The sequence below is a fragment of the Lissotriton helveticus genome, chromosome 8, assembly GCF_964261635.1.
Source record: "Lissotriton helveticus chromosome 8, aLisHel1.1, whole genome shotgun sequence".
Lineage (NCBI taxonomy): Eukaryota > Metazoa > Chordata > Amphibia > Caudata > Salamandridae > Lissotriton > Lissotriton helveticus.
In genome coordinates, this window is record NC_136069.1 from 43382137 (window position 1) to 43403469 (window position 21333).

Here is a 21333-nt window from a genome sequence, read left to right on the forward strand (position 1 = left end):
CACGTCGTACAATCGGTGAAGTGTCGCCAGGTTTTGCGTTCTAGCCTCCTCTGAGACTAGTTCCCGATATCTCCTCTGGGTGTCTAGAAGTTTACGAAGTGCTGTGGTGCTTTTAGTACGTAGGTGTTCTCTCTCTAGCTCCACTATCTCCCGCTCAACATTCCCCACCTCCTCCTGCCATTTTCTCTTCTCCTCCCCTAATCTACCGTTTATTCTGTCCCTCATTACTGGCTTCAGTGCTTCCCATAGGGTCACTGCCGAAGCCACCGATCTGTCATTTTCGGCCAAGTAAACCCGTGCATCAGCTCTAATGCCTTTAAGTACTGCTTTATTTGTTAGGTCCCAGGCGGCAAGACGCCACGAGGCCTCACCTCTGTACCCAGGGCGGCCCATCGACACTAGGAGTGGCGAGTGGTCAGAGAGACCCCTCGCCAGGTATTCTGCCGTGTCTTCCACGGTAAGTTCCTGCCTGTGTGTGAAGATATAATCCAGCCTAGAATACACCTTGTGTGCAGCCGAGTAGGAGTATGCAGCAGCGTCTGGGTGTAGCAGCCGCCAAACATCGGTCAAGCCTATTTCGGACATTGTTTGTGCGAGGGGAGTCCGAAGTCCACGGGTGTTGGGCGTCCCTGATCTATCCAAACCCTTATCCATCACATCATTAAAATCGCCTCCCACTAACTGTATAGAGTCCGAGGTGTCTAGGAGCATGGTCGCTAGCTTCTTCAACGCCATTGCCTGTAACTGCGGGGGTGCATACACAGAAACAAGAGTGTAGGTGCGCCTACGCCAAGTCCCCTGTACCCCTACACACATTCCCAGTGGGTCCCCCCATGTACGGGTGATATGAAATGGGGAAGTATTCTTAACAATAATCGCTACCCCCCTGGAGCCAGTCGTGTAACCCGCATGCCCCAGCACTTTATACCTACCCCTCGCTAGGAATGCACAGGCCGTGCCCTTAAGGTGAGTTTCCTGCAAGAAAACGATGTCTGGGCCTATTCTCTTTAGATAGTTATTCACCAATCCCCGTTTTATTTTGTTACCCAGACCATTCACGTTCCATGTCAGGACTGGTATTTTTTCAGTACCCATAGCATATGCCAATAGTGTTTTTGCCATCCGGGCATTGAGGTCAGGGGACCTCCAGTGCGAGAAGACTTCACAAGGTACCAGACCACTTGACTGCAGATAACCAACATATCCCCCCTACCCCCCAACCAAGACCCCTCCCCGCAAAAAACTGTAGTAACTTTTCCCCCCCCTTCCACCCCCCTCCCCACCTTTTCCCCCCATCCAGCCCATCCATGCAACCATGAACAACTAGGACTTTCAGGCGGTAAAGGTGTGTCGCCCACCCACCAGATTCTATATCAAACTAACCCCAGGGTTCAAATGAGAGTTCCACAAGGGCTGCTGACCCTGTGAGTGCGTTGTGCTCCGAGTCCTATCGTATCTGGAACGAACCAGACCATATATCTCACAGCAGCAACCCTCAAGTAACTGATCGAGTCAATGAAAATAAAAGAAGAAAAGTAAGTACAACTTGCTTGGTATCAGCATCGGCGTGCTGCCGATACGGATGTTGGCCCCAAACCTCTTCACGACTGTGAGTCTTGTGTATCAATGTCCTGCTCCTCTGTTCCGCCAGTCGCTCCCTGCTCCATCTCCCGGATCAGCACCTCCAGCGGATGTGTCGAGCGGTCCGTTGCTTCATCCAGCTCCGACAGTGTCCCATTGTCCAGTTCTCCCATGTCCAATGAGTGCAGGGGAGCTTGTCCCCCGGTACTTGTCTCCCGATGTCCGGAGGTAGCGGAGGAGGCCTCGCAGTCCTCTATTCCTCGTTCAGCCAAGCGGGGGTTCAGATAGGGAGACGGTTGTGAGCCTCGCCGCATTCGCGGGATTTGGGATCTCGGGGGTTTCGGTGAGATTCTCCGAAAGTTTGCTGCCGCGAGCTCCGTTCGGATCCTGCGGCCCTCCTCCTCCGCTTCTCGAAGCAGGGGTCTCTCTTCCAGCCATTGCCAGGCCTCTTCCGGGCGGTTGAAGAAGTGCGACTTGCCTTTGAACATCACCTTCAGCTTAGCCGGGAAGAGCAGCATATACGAGATATGTAGGTCTCGGAGTTTCGCCTTGACCGAGTCATATGACCTTCTCAGCTTCTGGACATCCTGACTATAGTCCGGAAAAATCATGATGTGCGAGTTCTCGAAGTTCAGTTCACCCGCCTTTCTGGCTTCACGGAGGATGAGGTCTCTGTCTGTGTAGTTCAGAAAGCGCGCAATGATCGGCCGCGGCCTCGCCCCCTCCGGTGGTCTTGCAAGCAGTGCCCTGTGCGCTCTTTCAATGACGAAACAGTTAGAGAACTGGGTATGTGGGAAGGTGGTACGCAGCCAGTCTTGACGGTAGGCCGCCGTGTCTGTCCGTTCAATGCCCTCCCTAAAGCCCACGAAGCGGAGGTTATTCTGTCGCGCCCTATTCTCTGCGTCATCCACCCTCCAGAGCAATTGCCAGTGTGACGCCTGCAGTTCCACCATTTCCCTGCGGAGGGTCGTGACGGAGTCTTCCATTTCACTGATTCTGGATTCCGCTGTAGTCACCCTCTCCGGAAGGTTGCGAAAGTCCTGGCGCAACAACAGCACTTCGGATCCCACTTCGCCTATTTTAGTTTCCAGCGCTGCTCTGGAGTCTTTAATATCAATTCTGGAGGCCTGAATCGCCTCCAGGAGCACGGCCATATCAGCGTGTTTTTCCGGGGGATTCTGGGGCGGCTCTTTCTGCTCTTTCGATTTCGCCATAGTATAGTGTTCAATGGATTCTTGCCTAGCAGCCCGTGCAGGCGGATCCCGTTTCCCCATATCTCTCCACCAGTCAAATACAATGTGCAGGAGGGGGCGACTGCACACTGGGCAGGGGTCAGGCCCAGAGACTCTCCCGCAGCGCGCCCGTCCTCCACACATTGTCCGAGCACTAGGCACCACCGTTTAACGCAGCCGGGGGGATCAGGGGTCAGGCAGGTGGGGAGGGCCCTACACGGCAGTCCTGCCCTCCAGCGGAATGAGCGTACCTGGCAGCACTCACGGCGGAGCGCGGGGGACCCTCGGGAGTCCAAGTCTGTTCCGGTAGCTGCAGGCTGTCTGTGGCGACCCAGGGCTCGGTACGTTGGGGGCCGCTGACTGATCAGGCCCCTCTCACCCCCACAGCGACGGGGCCTCCGTCGCACTCCGGCTCGCCCCACCGCCCGCAGTCACGGGGGGGAGAAGAGGGGGGCAAGCGACGCTCTTCGCGGCCTCTTCGGCGGCACTGCCGAGCCCAGGTCCCGGCTCCCTTGCCTCTGGGCAGAGTCCTCCACCGGGCCGATCTTCCACACCACCCAGGCAGGCACTCACCGGGTGTGGGGGAGCCGAGCGGGCGCCCGTTTCTGTCTCGGCCGGGTCCCCCGTCTCTGGACTCCGTCCGCAGGCGGGCTCCGCAGGCCGGTGTGCCGCGGCTCAGCTCGGATCAGGGCTAGGCCGTTCGCGGCTCCACAGGCGCCATCTTGCCTGCGCAGCGCCGCTCCGATCGCCGCTCCTTCCCTGGCAGTTTTCAGGCTTCTATCGGCAAATCACTCGGCTCTATCGCGGTCAGCACATCCGCAAAGCTGCCGGTGAAAGTTGCATAGTTTTTAACGAGGTTTGAGGTGGAAATGATCGCCGGATTTATGCAGCGGGCCGGGAGCCGAGCCGAGACACGTCTCACTCCTTCATGCCGCTGGCCACGCCTCTCGGTGAATAGTATTTTCAATTACATATTCCCACTTTTTGAAAAAATGAAAACATTGGATTTTGAAACTCTGGTTTAAGGTTTTTTTTATTAGACGCAAAATGGATCAGATGTCTAAAATGTGAAATCTTGTAGGCTCTGAAGTGAGCACTACCCCATCCCAGTACATCCAGTGAGTGGATAGAAAACCTAAAATGCCCACACATCTCACCAAAGCCTATCTTTGGAAAGGAATTACCTTGCACTGGGATGTTGGAAAAAGTTGGTTGGGGTAGGAACTCCCGCACGCCCACTCTGCCATTTGCACCACGTAAGCAAAAAGTGTAATTTAGACATGTAAACCAAAATTATTTGTGCACATAAATATACTACTAGAATATATTTTGCAATTGAACAAAGTATTCCTTATGTCTAGACGGCAGCTGTGCAGCGAAAGGGCGCACTCAATCAATCAAGCATATTTGTATAGCGCGCTACTCACCCGCTAGGGTCACAACGCGCTGGGAGGGGGGACTGTGAACGATGTGTATCTCATAGCCTATTTTGTTGATGAAGACACCCAAAACGCTCCTTTTACCTCAGTTCCCTACCATAATCTGCAAATACATTTACCAGTGTTTCACATCTTTTAGTACATATTCCCACTTTTTGAAAAATAAAAACGTAAGTAAAATTTGGCGAATGAAAGTCAGAATCAGCAGCGGCTGTCCACCAAACGTTGAGTACCTTGACTGTAACTGTGTGGCCGGCAGTGATCTCTAAGTTTGGCAACTGGTAGTTCGACTGCCAAACACTAGATCAGGCCCTTAGGTTTTGTGTTACTTAAAGCTCTGATCAATGGATTAGAAGGTATCTTTGTTTTTGGCATATCCACGCTCCGCAATTTAGATCACATATCATTGTTTGAGTTTTATGTTGTGCTTTTGGGACATTCGATCTGTCACAAAAATATACATGGAAACATTTATCAAGGAGTTGTTGTGTTCGTACTCTCTAATCTGAACTCTTCGTTCCTCTTCAGCCTTCCAATTGCAAATCCCAGAAAAGTGTGTGTGTCTTTTCAGTCACTGTCACTGTTGCCAAACTGTGGAATTTTCTTCCTTTACATCTCTGATTGATGCTTGATAACCTTGTTTGTATAAAGCTTCTAAAAACTTGGCAATTTCTTCAATAAAACCTTAATCTCTGGCTGCAGCGTTCTCTTCTTTAGCACTCGAAAACTGTAGTTGGTATTGCTGTACTCCTAAATAACTGGAATAAATACATGTCTTAGAAGCTTTCTTATTCATCTCAATACATTCTGTGGATATCGCCATTTAACGATAATGTTATTATATCCATGTCAATTCATGCCGTAATTATTGGATTAGACATCCAGGTTTTTGTTTTAATCCATTTTGTCAGCAGTCATCATTACCAATTGTACCTATGTTTCTTATTATGTGTTTCGTAATTGGATTACATATATCTCAGTGTCTATTATAAGTGTTATGAACATTGTTAGTGGATGACTAACAATGTGCTTTGGATCTCATTACCAATTTGCAAATCTTTTGGTTCATAAATGAATAAAATACTGGTGTTCACCAGATTGTTAATACTAGTTCTATGCTAATGCGTCGTGACTATAACTTACAGAAGCATTCCTGGAAAACAAATAGATTTTTTTAATGCTGATATTTTTATTTTTTGACTCATAAATGCTAATGCTTATATATATTTTTTTTTGTTCCGTAGGTGAAAGAAATCCAGACAAAAAGCAATAGAGAAATATCGTGGACACTAGGAACTGCAATTTAACTTTTGAGAACTTAGCCTCCTGAAAAGTACGAAACAGTTTTTGGAGACTTTATTCCACTAAAGAATCTCTATGTACTTGCTAGCCATGTGTGCTCCTTGCGCAAACAACCAAAATTGGTAGGAGACCCCAATGGAGGCCTCATGAATGTGACATAGTACGTCACATCAAATGAGTAAGGAGAATTTCATGAGTATGACTACAAATTAACATTCCAAGGAACTCTAATCCATCAAGGGACCCACAAAGGCGAAAGGCCACACAAATGTACAGCATGTAATAAATATTTCCAGGAAAACAACTTTGCAGTTCTAATACTATTGCTAAGAATTCAGAAGGTAGAGAGGTTATTTTTCATCTATATGTATAAGTAAACTGCAACTAACTTGAAAGTACTAACCTGGACATACACAGAAGCTACACAGATTAGCCCAGTGTCTCTAGCATTTTATTACAAGGAATTCCTTATTTAAACATAATGTGTGCATTATGGAGGAGACGCACAATTGCTCTACGTGTGACAGTGATTTCTATATAAATACCCATTAGGAAAACATCAAGGAGATCTCGGCATACTAAGACAAAAAAAATCTACAATGTTTACCAAGCCGACTGTTAGAAAAAGCCATTTGATGGCAGGCCAACAAAATCCTACTGAAGAAAAAACATTTCACTGTCTCCAATGTAAAGGTTTTTTCACAAATGGCTCTCTCATTGGACAAAAGTCAGGCCACACTGAACCAAGACCATATAAATGCAGTGAGTGTCACCAGACGTTCATTACAAAGACACAGCTGAAGATGGATCAACAAACTCATACTGGTGAGAAACCATGTGAATGTTCTGAATGCGATAAGGCTTTCAATCAAAAGGGTGAACTAGCACTACATCACAGAAATAACACTTTGGAGAATCCATATACATTTTCTGAATGTGACAAGACTTTCAAGGAAAAGAGTGATTTATCATCACATGAGAGAATTCAAGCTGGGGAAAAACCATATAGATGTTCAGGATGTAATAAGACTTTCAGTCAAAATGCATATCTGAGAAAACATCAGAAAATCCACACAGGGGAGAAACCATATAAATGTCCTGAATGTGACAAGGCTTTCACACTGAAGAGTAGTCTTTCAGTTCATCTGAAAATCCACACAGGGGAGAAACCACATAAATGTTCTGAATGTGACAAGGCTTTCAGTAGAAAGGGAAGTTTAAGGCTGCATCACATGTCTCACAGCTGTGAGACTCCTTACAAATGTTCTGAGTGTGACAAGGGTTTCAAAACCAAACCTCAACTAATGCAACATCAGAAGGTTCACACTGCAGAAAAACCATATAAATGCACTGAATGTGACAAGACTTTCAAGCAAAAGGTTGAATTATCATCACACGAGAGAATTCACACTGGGGAAAAACTATATAGATGTTCAGAATGTAATAAGGATTTTCGTCAAAGAACACATCTGGTAATGCATCAGAGAAAACACACTGGCGAGAAACCACATAAATGTTCCGAGTGTATCAAGTCTTTCATCACGAACGCCAAGCTAATAATACATCAAAGAATTCACACCGACGAGAAACCATATAAATGTTCTGAATGCCAGAAACATTTTAGCAGAAAAGATAACCTATCCACACACCAGAGAATTCACACTGGTGAGAAACCGTATAAATGTTCTCGATGTGAGAAGGCTTTCATTAGAAAGAAACACCTGATGATACATCAGTGGATTCACACGGGTGAGAAACCGTATAAATGTTCGGTATGTTCTAAAGCTTTCACTCAAAAAGGTAATTTGTTGACACATCTGAGAAGCCATGCATGTTTACTACATGTATAGGACTAATGACAATTGATATAATTTACAATGGTGAAACCATTATTTATTTACTTAATGTGACAACTGTTTCAAGGAAAAGGATCATCGATCACCCCACCTGAGAAGAGATTAAGGAAGGAAATCAAATTGATGTACTGAAGGTCTGATAAGAGTTGGGTCATTATTTATTGCCCCTGATAAATACTGATACCATGTGGCACATATATGATGTATTTATCAGGTGCCATAGTAAGACCTATTACAAGTTTATGGGGAATAACATGCATGGTTTGGTCTTTAACGCACCTAAATCCACATGATGCTCTAAACACCATATGTTTTCCCTGTTAACTTTTGGCAGGTTTGACCTGCCAAAATGTAACAAAGGTTGTGCTATTTAACACATCCGGATGTGTTAAATACCTTCAAACTCGTAATTCCAACGTATGAGTAAACACGGGTTAACACATGGTTAAGAAAATTACACCAGTCACCACACGAAACCGCCCTTCATCATTTGGGTTTCTTTTAAGACCACCACGAAAGGTACATCTTGTCTAGCACGACGAGGGCCCAGATGTTAGAACAAGTCAGTTCTTATTCAGACAGATCTTATGTGGTCTTATAACTCATTGTGAGGATGTGAAAGTAACCGGGACTGATGTTGCAGTGCAATAAAGTGTGTATAAAAAAAGAGAAAAAAGTGCGTTTAAAATTGGATTAGTGGGCACTGATAACTTTATTCTGTCACCGTCGCATGACACCATCAGTTAAATCAGTGGAAACAGTACTCACAATATTAAGCATTCATTATAATGGTAAATGTTATCTGATCAATGACCATATTGTCAATAAAGCATTTTTGATTGAAAACAACATATGTGTCAGAGTCATTCTTCACAATCTCTAGGCCTCAAAATGCAGCCGTAGGACCAACGTGAAGGGGTCTCTGCACTTCCCAGCTTGAGTATGCAGCGCTGGCTCAGAGCGCCTCAGAGCCAAATGAAACCCCTCCATGGGGCACATCTTTAACTCCCATGGAGACTTATGGCAGGTTTTTGTAAACATCTCCTGGGGGTTGCTGTGTTCCTTGCAGTCCCTAGACACATCAGGTACACATTGGTTGTGCATCTGTGTTTCCAGGGGTACTACAAGAAAAGAAAAATGTGCACAATACCGCCTGCCGGTGGCTTTATAGGGTGCCCAAACTCCAATCCATAAATATTATATTAGCAGCTTTTATTCCCATTCAGCCCCTTGTCACATGTCCATTTTTTCTTTTGTATTTTTTGCTGGGTGCCCTGGTCCCACCTGGGATACCTACAACTATCCTGGGTTCGTTGGAGGCTGTGAGAGGGTGCCCCAAGAGGCCGCTGCCTCGCCGGCCCTATGCGCACAACACCTCTCTCCTGGCGCCATATGAGAGCTAGTAAAATGTCTTTCTGCCCCCACCGGGCTGGGCCGTTTTCTGCTCACAGCCACGGAAGGATGCTTGCAATGTCCCCTGCCGACGAACAGCATAAGCAAAGAAGTGTGAGGCTGGCATACCCGACCCCCTCAAACTTGGGCATGAGGGGCGGCATCGCAGCTGGTCTTCAGATGTCTTCTCCATGCGTGACACAAGGGATGTGGTCCCCAAGATGCAGTGCAGGGTCCTAGGGGATCACCCAGTTTGGTCATCTTGTGCAGCCCTTCCACAACCAGCCAGCAGGAGCCCTCCTGCCTGCATTCCCCAGCCATCAGAGCCTCCTGCTGTCTTGCAGGGCATCTGTGTGGGGTACTGGAGTTTAGGCTTTTTCCCCAACTGGTCCTCTTGGGGTATTAAGGGGCCACTGTTACTGTCTCTGGAGAGACCCATCCTGGTCAGGTCAGATTCCTTAGTCAATCTTTGCAGGGCTTTAGATGTTTTCTCTTTCCAGCTGGGCAAACATTCTGCTGCTGTCGGCACGCAGGTCTAGGGTCTTCACAATTGTCTCTACCTTGTGCAGGAGTGTCTTAGTGGCGGTGGAAATTTTTAGGGGCCAATCAACCCTGGCCAAACCTATGAAGCCACATCATTCCTCCAACCCTGTCCCTACCCTCCTGCACAGCATTCTGCGAAAACCTAAAATTGGGACTTTATGATTTCTCTGATAACTCCTGTGAGGGCCTCAGCTCTGCCCATAGTTGACATCATTGCCGGACTCCTTCCCGCCAAAACTTCAAAGGTGAGACCCTCCTGTGATGGCTGCAATCTGGCCCTCCTCCCCTGTTTGAATGGGCCTCTTCTAGCCCAGGTGCAGTGTGACAAGTTAATTATCAGCTGCAGATTTCTTCTCCACTCCTTCTTTTCCCAGAAGCTGAGTCAGTCGCTCATGATTGCTCTTTTAGTATGTAGAGGCCCTTGCTCCTTCTGCTATTATTGACTTTCCAGTACAGGGGGGCAGGGTTAAAGAGACTGACCATGAACTGGTACTGAGCCATATGATAAACCCAGAGGTCCTATAACATGTGGTTGTGTGTTTTTGTGAACTGAAACTTCAAACTCTGTGTGCATGTTTTAACCCAGTTTGATACCTCGTGGACTTTTTAGGCCTACGTGCTGTGAAACTGTACTTCAGGGCAGATTTTGCATAAATGTATAATACAGTGAAAGCACTACAGAATTTCCAGTAACAATCACAGACGTACACTACAAATACCTGTTCAAATTAAAATACCTACTCCAGGTCAGTACCAATCCTTGCAGAGTCCCACATGTAACCAGACGATCGTCTCCTATACTAGCTGCACAGAAGCAGCGTATCTTACAATGCAGACACTGGTAGTATGCACAATAAGTCCAATTACCATGATTTTGACATGAGTGAGAATTAAGTACTGAGACTCACTCGCAGTAAAACAAAATGGGTAGTCGAAAGTAAAAAATCCAGTTGAACTAAATAGGCGGAACTCATTTGCTACACACTCCACAACCCACTGAGAAATATTTGAGTGAGATGTGTTTCAGGTAACGATCAATTGCTGAGACATCACTTCAGAGGCCTTCAATCTTTGGGGCGCAACCCCCGGGGGGCGTGGAGATCTGGGAGGGGGGCATTTGTTCCCCAGCCTCACTTGTGCCTGGATTCTAAAAAGTTTGTTTTTGTTTTAGAAAAAGACAGCCCTCCTGGGGCGGCTAGTTTCACTTGTTAAAATGCTTCGGCTGAGTCTCCTGTGCTGTGAAAAACTTTCGTGCCAGGGTTCCTGGTAGAAATGTAAATGTGCCCTATTAGTTAATCTGCAAGTGCAAAGGGTGCTTTGGACCCCTTGAACCACTCCAACCTTTGTGATGACAAAGATTTGTTTGTTTTTGGTGGTAGGGCAAAGAGTTAACAACTGGGCTGTGAAGTACTTGCTTGTAAACCTAACTATATGTACACAGCCCTTAGTACCCCTCAGGAGGTGTTGACGGGACAGTTCTGTATATTGGCCCTGGTATTGCTAATATCTACATTTGGAAGCACCATTTTATTGTGAAGCTATCTACACATTTTGTATCTGACTATCTTATACTGTGTAATTCAAGTGTAAAATAATGACTTGCATATTCACAGTGCTTTCTGTCACAGACTGTGACCTCATAGCACTAAACATTCACAAGTCACTATTCTCCACTGCACCAACCAAGATTTCATGTTGTGGCTCCCTGATTACACTCAGACCTTTGTAGTGCATTAACTAATAGTGTTAAAATTCATAATGTATTACAGTCAGTGTTCGAAAAATCAACATGACCGCTCGCATTTGCGAGTCAGATTCATTCAGGATGATATATTTTTAGGTCCTACTCACCCTTTCTGGCGAGTAGAAAGACAAACTGACACTTGACCCCTGCCTCTGAAAGCAGAGGAAATGTGACAAGATAGCAAGATTTAAAGGCATCTTTATTGCTCACAAAGTAAATGAGCAATCAAAATGCTTTTAAATCTTGTTAACTTGTCACACTTGCTTGCTTTCCGAGTCAGAGGTCAAATGCATTTCAGTTAGGTCAAGGAGATTTTGTAGATTACTAGACCTGCAGGTCTAGTGCAATTTTTATGATTTTCCGAGCCCTGACAGTGCATTTCCCACTGAGTAACAACTTTTTTTATTTTCTAATTTACCCTGCCCAATATTTTATATGTAGGTACCTGATGGTGAAAGACCTAAAAAATGTACAAAATATTTTGGAACTTATTTATGGGAGGGTAGCACCACCAGAGCATCTCTTTTTTTTTTATGCTTCAGCGGCGCAAGTGTCTCAACCATACCTAAGAAGTGGCGCAAAGTCACCCCGCGTAGCTATCCATGGCCTCATAGATATGGAGTAAGACAAAGCAGCGCAAGTCACTGTGTTGCCTTACTCTGCATCAAGGAGGTGTGCCATAGACGTTGCGTTGGCGTTACCTCGCAACATCCATTGATTTTGCTGCCGCCCCATATTTGCAAAATCACGTAAACCTGGGGCAGCGGCAAAAACATACGCCTCCCCAGTGGAGCCGTAATGAGGAGAAATGTTTTAATTTCTCCTTGTTTTTTCCTCTTTCCATGTGTGCTGCATTCTGCAACTCACGTAGAAAGAGGAACACACCTCTCAGATTTGTTTTTGTGAAGGAGGTGCCCCGGGCATTTGGTTTACCAGATGGGGCAGAAGGTCAGAGCCCGGAGGGCTACACAGAGTCCTGGATGAGAGTTTCTTCGCCCAGGCTTACTCTCTCCACAATTTGTAGTTGAGCTCACCTGTAGGGTACCCGCCCGTAAGCCTCTTCCGGGAGCTGGCTTGCGCCCTTTCTTGTTTCGCCCGCTGCACATCTAGGATCGTGACACGATATTAAGGAAAGTGAGGAAGCACCCTGGTCCCAAGGTGCAAAAAGTCACTGTCTCCTTCTTACCCGACAACACTTCTCAAGTGCAGAAGAGGCACGCCACCTTTGGGGCAGTTAAACGTCAACTAAGAGTTATTGATCTTCTGTACTATCTACTCTTTCAAGCTCGCCTACGGGTCATCTGAAATGGCAACACCTGATTCTTCGACTCTCCATCGGAGGCCTGGGATTGGCTGGAAGAAAATGGACTGGAGTCTGCGCCCAGGCCCCCGGATGACTTCCAGATGTGAAAAAGGGCCCAGCATAACAGTTGGAGAGGTAGGGGTAGAGACGCACGACAGAGGGCATCACCTGTATCCGACCCGGACCCTGAGCAGATTAGGTCGGAGCGCATGAGGCACTACAAGTAGCAGCCGCCCTCCAACCTACGAGACCATCACCATCAGCTGGCTCCACAACACCTCCATCAAGGTCTAATGGGGATGCTGGCTCTGCACTGGAGTGGTTGGCGGATGCTAGCTCACCTCACCTACCGAACATCACACCTCTGACATCAGATTAAATTATTTCACATACATATGTAATACATATGTTGACCCGCTTATAGCCAAATCGCATGTAATGTTGCAGTATCACTGAACCAGTCCTCACACCTGCTTCCGGCACCTCATGTTTCATACCTATGTCGTGCTATGTATATGCAATGCTTCGGCTTAATTCTGCCTCATACTGTATGCAGGGGATGGACCACACAGACTCATTCCTACTCTACACGCCTATTTGGAGTCATTCTTTGACAGCGAGTTAATTGCCACAGTTAGGCACAACTGTTTGGGTTAACCCCCGCTTGAGGTTCGCTCTCATGAAGTTACATATCTTATTGGTTTCACAATTGTTTTTCCCCGTATAGTTATCGCCTTATCAAGAGACATATTGCCGTCGTGCAGACACCTGTAGTGTAAATCAGCTATGTAAGCCGAGTTTGGCAGATTCACATCGCCCTCTTGACTAGTCTTAACGTCATAACCTGGAATGTGAGGGGTATACACACTTCCGCTCTGAGGTACTCTATATATGCATACTTCCGACTTAGAGCAGCTAACATCGCCTTACTACAGGAGACACACTTGACGAATCTAGAGACTGCCCGGCTGCGACGCCGCTCGCGTGGGATTACTCAACCCTAGCTAGAGGGGTATTAATCTGGGTGAAGGTGGGGGTCCCTGGGGAGGAGGAGTTGATTGTGATGGACCCTGCTGGACGCTATGTTTTCCTCAAGGGTACGCTTATTGGGCAACCCATTCTCATAGGCTCTATTTATGCCACTAATATGGATAAGAGCACCTTTCATTGTAGCGTATCAGCACTCCTACCCCGCTAAAAAGATGTCCCATGGCTATTGGGGGGAGAATTTAATTTGGTCTTGGACGTCTCACTCGATTGCCTCTTTCCCTCCCCTAAACCGCTCCACAGCCTCTTCAAAAGCACATTCCATGAGCTCCTGGATGGGGCACTGGTCATTGACAGATGTCTGGCGCAAGCGTAACCCTGACACGCAGATATACTCTTTCTACTCACCTGTCCATAACCTACATGTGCAGCTAGACTGCATAATGACCTCAGCAGCTCTGATCCCCCTAATCCAAAGCACAGAGTACCTGGGTCAAACGCACTCCGATCATAATCCCCAGATAATGCATCTTGACTGGACTGGACTGGGAGGTGAGGGCCCCACCGGTCCCTACCTGGGGGCTACAAATAGCTGAGGCTGCAAAACAAAATTTGCCTACTATACTTGGTAGTTTATTTTTATTTTTATTAACACAAACCAGAGACCAGATTCCTTTATACATTATCGTTAATCACAGGGTGTTTCGCAGAAGCAGAGATTCAAGCCTTGGGACAGATGTACTATTTACTAGTCGCAAAATACTGGTCGAAGTTTACAACCAGTAAAGAAATTTAAGCACCGACCTACGTCAAAATAGTTGGTTCTTAAAATTCTGAACTGCTGTGGGTTGGAATCTGACCTACTTCATTAATAATAATGAGGTAAGACGGAAATTGTGACTCACCACAATTGGAGCCAAATCAATGAAAAACAAGCTTTCTTAAGCTAAAGCACATGAGGTTGTAAAAGTGGAACAATATCAAATGAGAACAAGAAACTGCACTCCCTCCAAAGAGGAGCCATGATCTATGAACAGTAATAAGCAAACTATACAAAATGGCTTTAGTACATTTTATTGTATATGTAGCAAAAGGATATCTCCAATTTTTTTAATGCATAACTTCCTCAAATAAGCACTTATGATATATCCAATCCATAACAGTGACCTAGAAATCTTCGATCATATCAGTCACCGCCATCCATTGCAATCGCACACATAGAGCATCCAATTGAAATGTGTACTCATCTGTACATTAAATTCCTAACATATCCTCCACATTGAGCAGATGTATCTTTCAATACATATGAGGTGTGTTTACCACAGAGAACAAGGGAGTTGACAGTGCACCAGTGTCATTCTGTGTGGAAAAACATCTTCCTCAGAACCAACTTCAACTGTATGGAGAACCATCTTCCTCACAACCAACTTCATAATAGTAATATCATTTATAGATGGGAAGCCAGGAACATTATTCAATACGTTTCCATATGATTGAGCAGACTTTTCTTTACCAGATTATTGGTTTTCTGTTCTATATAACAGAGGCATCTGTACCAAGTACTCTGTGTTGGACCTTATTAGTCCTGGTGAAGTTGTATACATTGTTCTGCATCTAAAAAAGGGCCGGGCATCTCATGATATTCTGTCAACCTCTTAGTCATCCTTGCACCAGTGTACTTCCATAAGACCACCTCCAACGGGAACCATAAAGGATTAGAAACCTAAACTTTGCCTGAACTAATAAAGTGCAATGTTAGACACCCTTTCAGAGGGCCTGGGAGCAAGCAGAAGTTACTGGGTAAAACCTTGGGGGTTGAGGATTTTAAATCCTATTATCCTGGGGCCTGACCTGCTATGGGGCTTGAGTAGGTCAAGTACTAGCCCTTCATCACTTGACTCTGTGTTAGTGCAAGTTGAGGAGTCCAAGACTTTTCTGGGCCAGGTAGGTGCAGTTTTAGCTGACCAAACAGACAGCAGCAATGCAATTTAATGCTGCACCACCTGAAGTAATCACTGTATCCACATATCCCCTACATACAGTGATTTAACGAGAGAAATTAATGCTTTAAAACAAACACGCACCACAGCTTTTTAGATGAGCATGTATATTTTTCTTTTGCATATTTCTTTTTGTTGAAAACAGAATGTCATACAATAGAAGAATGAGTGATTAATCAGTGACGGATGTGACATGGGGTGATAGAAGTGAAAAGACTGTCAACAAAAAAGACAGATACATAAATAACACAAAATGGTGAACAGTATACTTAAATCTCTGTCGAGGTGTATAGTTCCTGTAGTAACCTATAACTTCAACTTTTTATGGTTACACTGTCTAAAGACACGAAAGAGCAATACATCAACATTTCGATCCAAGTGTCTGTATTATAGGTACATCACGTAGGGTCTTGTTCAGGACAAAATTAAATCTAATGTGACAGCCTGAATAATAGAAAAGGGGATGGTTTGTGTAGAAGTGTGTGTTTAGAAATCAAGAATAAAAAGCCAACCACCTCATGCGTAGACTCACCGAGTAGTGGTAAAATGAAATCCTCCAATTTTGGATGTAGTGCAAAGTAGTCATCCTATCAAGGCACCTATGAAATAGGGGTGTCACTCAGTAAATTGCACAAACAAATAGGGATGTTCCAGAAAAAGTAAAACGGACTTGGGAGCAATACACTCACCATCAGTTAATTAACAAGCCACTGGAATATCTTCATCTCATGAAGGGAGCTGATGCTGATCAGTCAGGACTGCGGGCCTCAGACACGAGTGCAGAGACTCCGTCAGGACTGCGGGCCTCAGCCACGAGTGCAGAGACTGTCAGGACTGTGGGGCCTCAGTCAAGAGTGCAGAGACTGTCAGGACTGTGCAGTGGTGCTGCTGTTGGGTTCCTCATCCTTGACACCCAAAGCAGGAACATACTTGTTGAAAAATCTCACCTAGGACCTAGGTACCTCAGTTCACTGGCATCATAAAGCAGTGATGTTTGCCGTGGCACAAGAAGCTGTTAGACAACAACAAGGGTTTGGCTTAAGCGCAGTAAGGCTACGCCAACTATATAATCAACAAAACAATTGCCAGTACTGCTCAGCTTCTTAAGACCTGTATCAAAATGAGCTACTGATCTCTCATTTCTATAGACCACTCTTTCAGTCCAGAAAATCAATCTAAAAAAACTTTTTATTTTGTTTTTACCATTGGTTAGAATTCATTTTTGTATTGCAAGAAAACTTTCAATATTTGGCTTTGTCACTCAGTCCAAATATCCTTCATTAATACATGGGAGGGGAGGAGGGCTCCTAATACTAAAATCTATGTGTGAGTATTTACAAGAACGTGGTACAAAAGTGAAGTTAAGTATAGGAACTAACAAACATGCTATTCTGCTCAGAGTCATACAGCAATTTACATTTACATCGGGCAGGTGACAAAAACCACAAAGGCAAAAATCAAAGTTTCTTTTTTTGACACAATCTGCTATTAAGCCATCATACAATTTTAAACATTAACCAGTGTTTCAAATGATTGGCCTAAATCAAGAAAAAAGGGTTGACGCGTTTCAAATCCCCAAGGTTGATGGGATTCTCCTCAGGACCATATGTGAAATCAATCTGATCGGATTCTGATGTCTTGTTTAGGGGTGTAATAAATCGGAAAAGAACCCTTCTTATGTGGCCTCCAAGTGCGCTGGCACTCTGATAGTTTCTTTATACGACCGAATCAAGGTTCCGTTTGATCCTTATTATCGTATCTTTGGTTTAACGCGTGGAGTCTCCTTGTGGCATTGACTGAATCAAAAACGCCGTGCCATCAACCTTGGGGATTTGAAACGCGTCAACCCTTTTTTCTTGATTTAGGCCAATCATTTGAAACACTGGTTAATGTTTAAAATTGTATGATGGCTTAATAGCAGATTGTGTAAAAAAAAGAAACTTTGATTTTTGCCTTTGTGGTTTTTGTCACCTGCCCGATGTAAATAGAATTATGCAGGGACATCATTCTCACACACACTTTTCACTTCTTTCTTTCCTTTCCGAGTCTTTTTACTCATGTATGTATGCTGTGAATGAAACGTATGAAGTTGCTGTGTGACTGAGCAGAATAGCATGTTTGTTAGTTCCTATACTTAACTTCACTTTTATACCACGTTCTTGTAAATACTCACACATAGATTTTAGTATTAGGAGCCCTCCTCCCCCTCCCATGTATTAATGAAGAATATTTGGACTAAGTGACAAAGCCAAATATTGAAAGTCTTCTTGCAACACAAAAATGAATTCTAACCAATGGTAAAAACAAAATACAAAGTTTTTGGAGATTGATTTTCTGGACTGAAAGAGTGGTCTATAGAAATGAGAGATCATTAGCTCATTTTGATAAAGGTCTTAAGAAGCTGAGCAGTACTGGCAATTGTGTTGTGGCACAAGAAGCAGCAGCATTGGAGATCTGTAGACTCACACGGCCAAACAGAGATTTGTATTCCACATTGAGTCCACACCTGCCTTTCCATCTGAAGACTACATCTCCATGGATCAGTTTTGAGAAATCTTCTCAGGATCAGCACAACAGCAACCAGACCACCTTTTCCAAACCTGCAGAGTTTCCAACCATCACCTTGATGCCAGTGTAAACCTTAGTAACACAGATATAGATGCGAAGGGAAACTACATGCATTTTTTGCAACTATTGCTCATGATTTCAGATGAGTCTGTAAAAAAAAGCACGACTATTATACTTGACACTTCTCTATGGTTTGCCGTGGTCCGAGCTTTCTACCGCCGATGTATGCTTCTGAGCATTGGCTTGAGGTTTTTTTTTACCTTTAATTGTCAGTAGGCACGATTCTCAAAGGAGGGACAGCTCAATTAATATTCTAACTCCAGTGTACAATATTTTGGAAAAGTATAACTTTTCTCGTAATAGTTCAGGTGGTGTATTTAATACACAAACATCAGTCCAGGAATATTTTTGGGAGCCCTGTGAAGTACCATGCACGACTAGTTTGACTGATGCATTTTAGTGCTGATGTCCACATCACTGCACTAAAATGCTAATGTCACACATAATTAGAGCTCCCTTATGCACAATTAGCTGCTGTAGCACTGCAGCGTCACATAAACTCAGCAGCCAGCACGATTGCTGTGCTACCCCTAGTAGTTATTATGAGCCAGGCCAGGGCGAGGAGAGGTGTCTCTTTGCTATGGAAATTTGGCTTGGTCTAGCTAAGTCGTTTACTTTCACTGAAGTGAGTAACAGTTTCTTACATTGCCTGCCTCAGTTGTAGCTTTTTGACAGGGCAGTTCCCCCATACCAATTATGCTGATTGTTAGAAATGTGATTTTTGGTAGGCTAGGGCATGTTCCAAAGCCAGGCAGAAACCACCACTATAGTCAGGATAAGGGACTTACACTTCTAAAATAACCCCTGCTCACCCCCTTGGTAGCTTGGCACGAGCAGTCAGGGGTATCTTAGAGGCAGTGTGTAAAGCATTTGCACATAACCAACAGCAATACAGTGTAAGCACTACAAAAAGACACCACACCAGTTTAGAAAAATATGCAATATTGTTATATACTTAGCAGAAGACCAAAAACGATAAAAATCCACAATACAGTACTTAGAAAACTTCAGTTATCATCATAACCTTGAAAAACAGTTCCTTGAAGTCAATAGCTCCGTCCGGGGCTATCACGACGTCATGAACAAACAAATCTAAACAGTTCTGGCTGACCGCGGTGTCTCGGGCCAGCTATGGTGTGGGAACGACCCGCAAAGAGTACCTTTTAGAAATGCAGGGCGTCGATGACCTCTTGTTGAGCTTCTGAAAGCACGGCGTCTGCAGGCGTCCGTTCCGGAGGTCGGTACAGGAGTCATCGGGGCCCTCGAAGACACATGCGTTGCAGATCGAACTCCTCTCTGTTGAAGTAAGGAGCGCTGGCGTCCGCAGGCGTCGGATGCAGTGGGGCGAAGTGCAGTGGTGCGGCATGCAGTGCCCTCAGGTCACGGTGTGAGCAGCGGCTTGGTGACGGCGTCAGATGGCATCTCGGTGAGACCAGGGTCACAGTGCAAAGTGAATGCGATACTAGTCGCTGTGCTGGCAGGTCGTGGTGCAAGCAGCGTCGTCGTCGTTGCTGAAACGCTGTTGTCGGCCGACGAACTGGAGTCGATGGCATCGGTAGGCCAAGGCTGCGGTGCGGGATGAGGTTGGTGCGTTGTGTAACTTTACAAACGGTGCCCTTGAACCACTGTGAAAGCAGCGGCGTAGATTTCGCTGTGGAGCGGTGTCCTCGGAGATACCAATGCGTCGTCGTGAAGCAAGGCGGTGCAGAGTGCGATGCCAGCAGGTCACGGTGTATGCAGCGGCTCGATGGCAGTGTCAGCAGGCGTCGTCATTGAGACCAGGCTCGCGTTGCGGTGGTACCTTCTGCAGTGCCGTCAGGACACAAGTCGGCAGCGGCGTCGTAGACCTCGTCGAGTTGCTTTTCTTCTGTTGCAGCAGAAAACACACAGTCCCCAGTGCTGAGGGCAGAAGAGCTTGAAGTCTTTGCTGTTCCTGAGACTTCTTGAACATGGGGCAAGCTGTACCTTAAGCCCTTGGAGAAATTAACAAAAGAAGATTGCAGAAAGTTCAGTCCAGTCCTTTCACTGCCCAAGACAGAATCAGCCACTGCAGGCCAACACAGCAAAGCACACAGCAGTGTGGTAGTTCCTCCTCACAGATTCTACAGCTCTTCTTCTCGGCACTCTTCTTGGTCCAAAAGAGTTCTAAAAGTCACGGGTCTGGGCCCCAATATTTATGTCCCAAAATCCTTTGATCTCTTAGGCAGAGAGTATCTGTGCCCAGACAGAAGCAGTTCTGCCTTCTCTGGTGTAACTTCCTGGCAATTGGTAAAGACGGCATGGTCAGAGGCAGACCAGGCCCTTTGAGGTGCAATGAAATCTCCTCCTCCTTCCCCAATTGCAGTCCACCTCTATTCAGCCCTTTCCTGACCCACATAGGCTATCTGGAGCAACTCGTGCTCCCCAGCCTTCTGCCATTCAAAACCCAGACAGGCAATCCACATTCCAGCAAAGGCACACGGGATGACGAAGCAAGAAAATACCTACTTTCTAAAATTGGTATGTTCAAACACAGAATGTAAAAATCACCTTAACTAAAAGATGCATCTTTAGATTTTGAGTTCAGGCATACTAGACTTTATTTTCCTACCTAATTCCCCGGGCCAGTTATGTTTATAAGATGTTATAAACAAACTCCCCATTGTGTCCTATGGGGAACAGGTAGCCTTGCAACAGCAAAAAACTAAATTGGCTCAGGACATGCCACACACACCAGGGCATGTCCTACCTTTCACATACACTGCACCCGGCCCACAGGGGTACCTTGGGCCTACCTTAGGGGTGGCTGACATGTAAGAAAAGGGAAGGTGAGGGACTGGCAAGTGTGCACACTGGCCAAGTTGATATGGCAGTACCAAACTGCTCACAGACACTGTGTTGGCAGGTCTGAGTTACATTTACAGGATACTTATGTGGGTGGCACAACAGTGCTGCAGGCCCATTGCCAGCATTTGATTTGCCGGCCCTGGGCACACACAGTGCACTGTACTGTGGATGGACTAGTAAACCAAATATGCCAATAATGGAAACACCAATCCATAAGAACAATTTACAGGGAGAGCATGTGCACTTTAGTCAAGTCAAGTCAAGTCAAGAGATTTATATAGCGCACTACATACCCATAGGGTCTCAAGGCGCTTGAGGAAGGGTGTGGAATTACTTGTCGAAAATCCAGGTTTTAAGTTGCTTTCTGAATGCTAGGTGGTTTTGAGTAAGGCGAAGGTGAGTGGGAAGTGAGTTCCAGGTTTTAGCTGCTAGGTAGGAGAAGGATCTACCTCCCATGGTGGTTTTGTTGATGCGGGGTACAGTGGCGAGGGCTTGGTTGG

The 21333-nt window shown here is 45.5% G+C and overlaps 1 protein-coding gene across 1 annotated transcript in view; it reads left to right on the forward strand.

Annotated features, from left to right (window-relative positions):
* LOC144773703 (uncharacterized) overlaps window positions 1–21333 on the forward strand; it is a 124165-nt gene that overhangs the window by 75236 nt on the left and 27596 nt on the right. The window contains 2 exon segments of the mRNA XM_078658847.1: window positions 6287–6445; window positions 6530–7398. Of these exon segments, the coding sequence (XP_078514973.1) occupies window positions 6287–6445; window positions 6530–7398 (1028 nt within the window).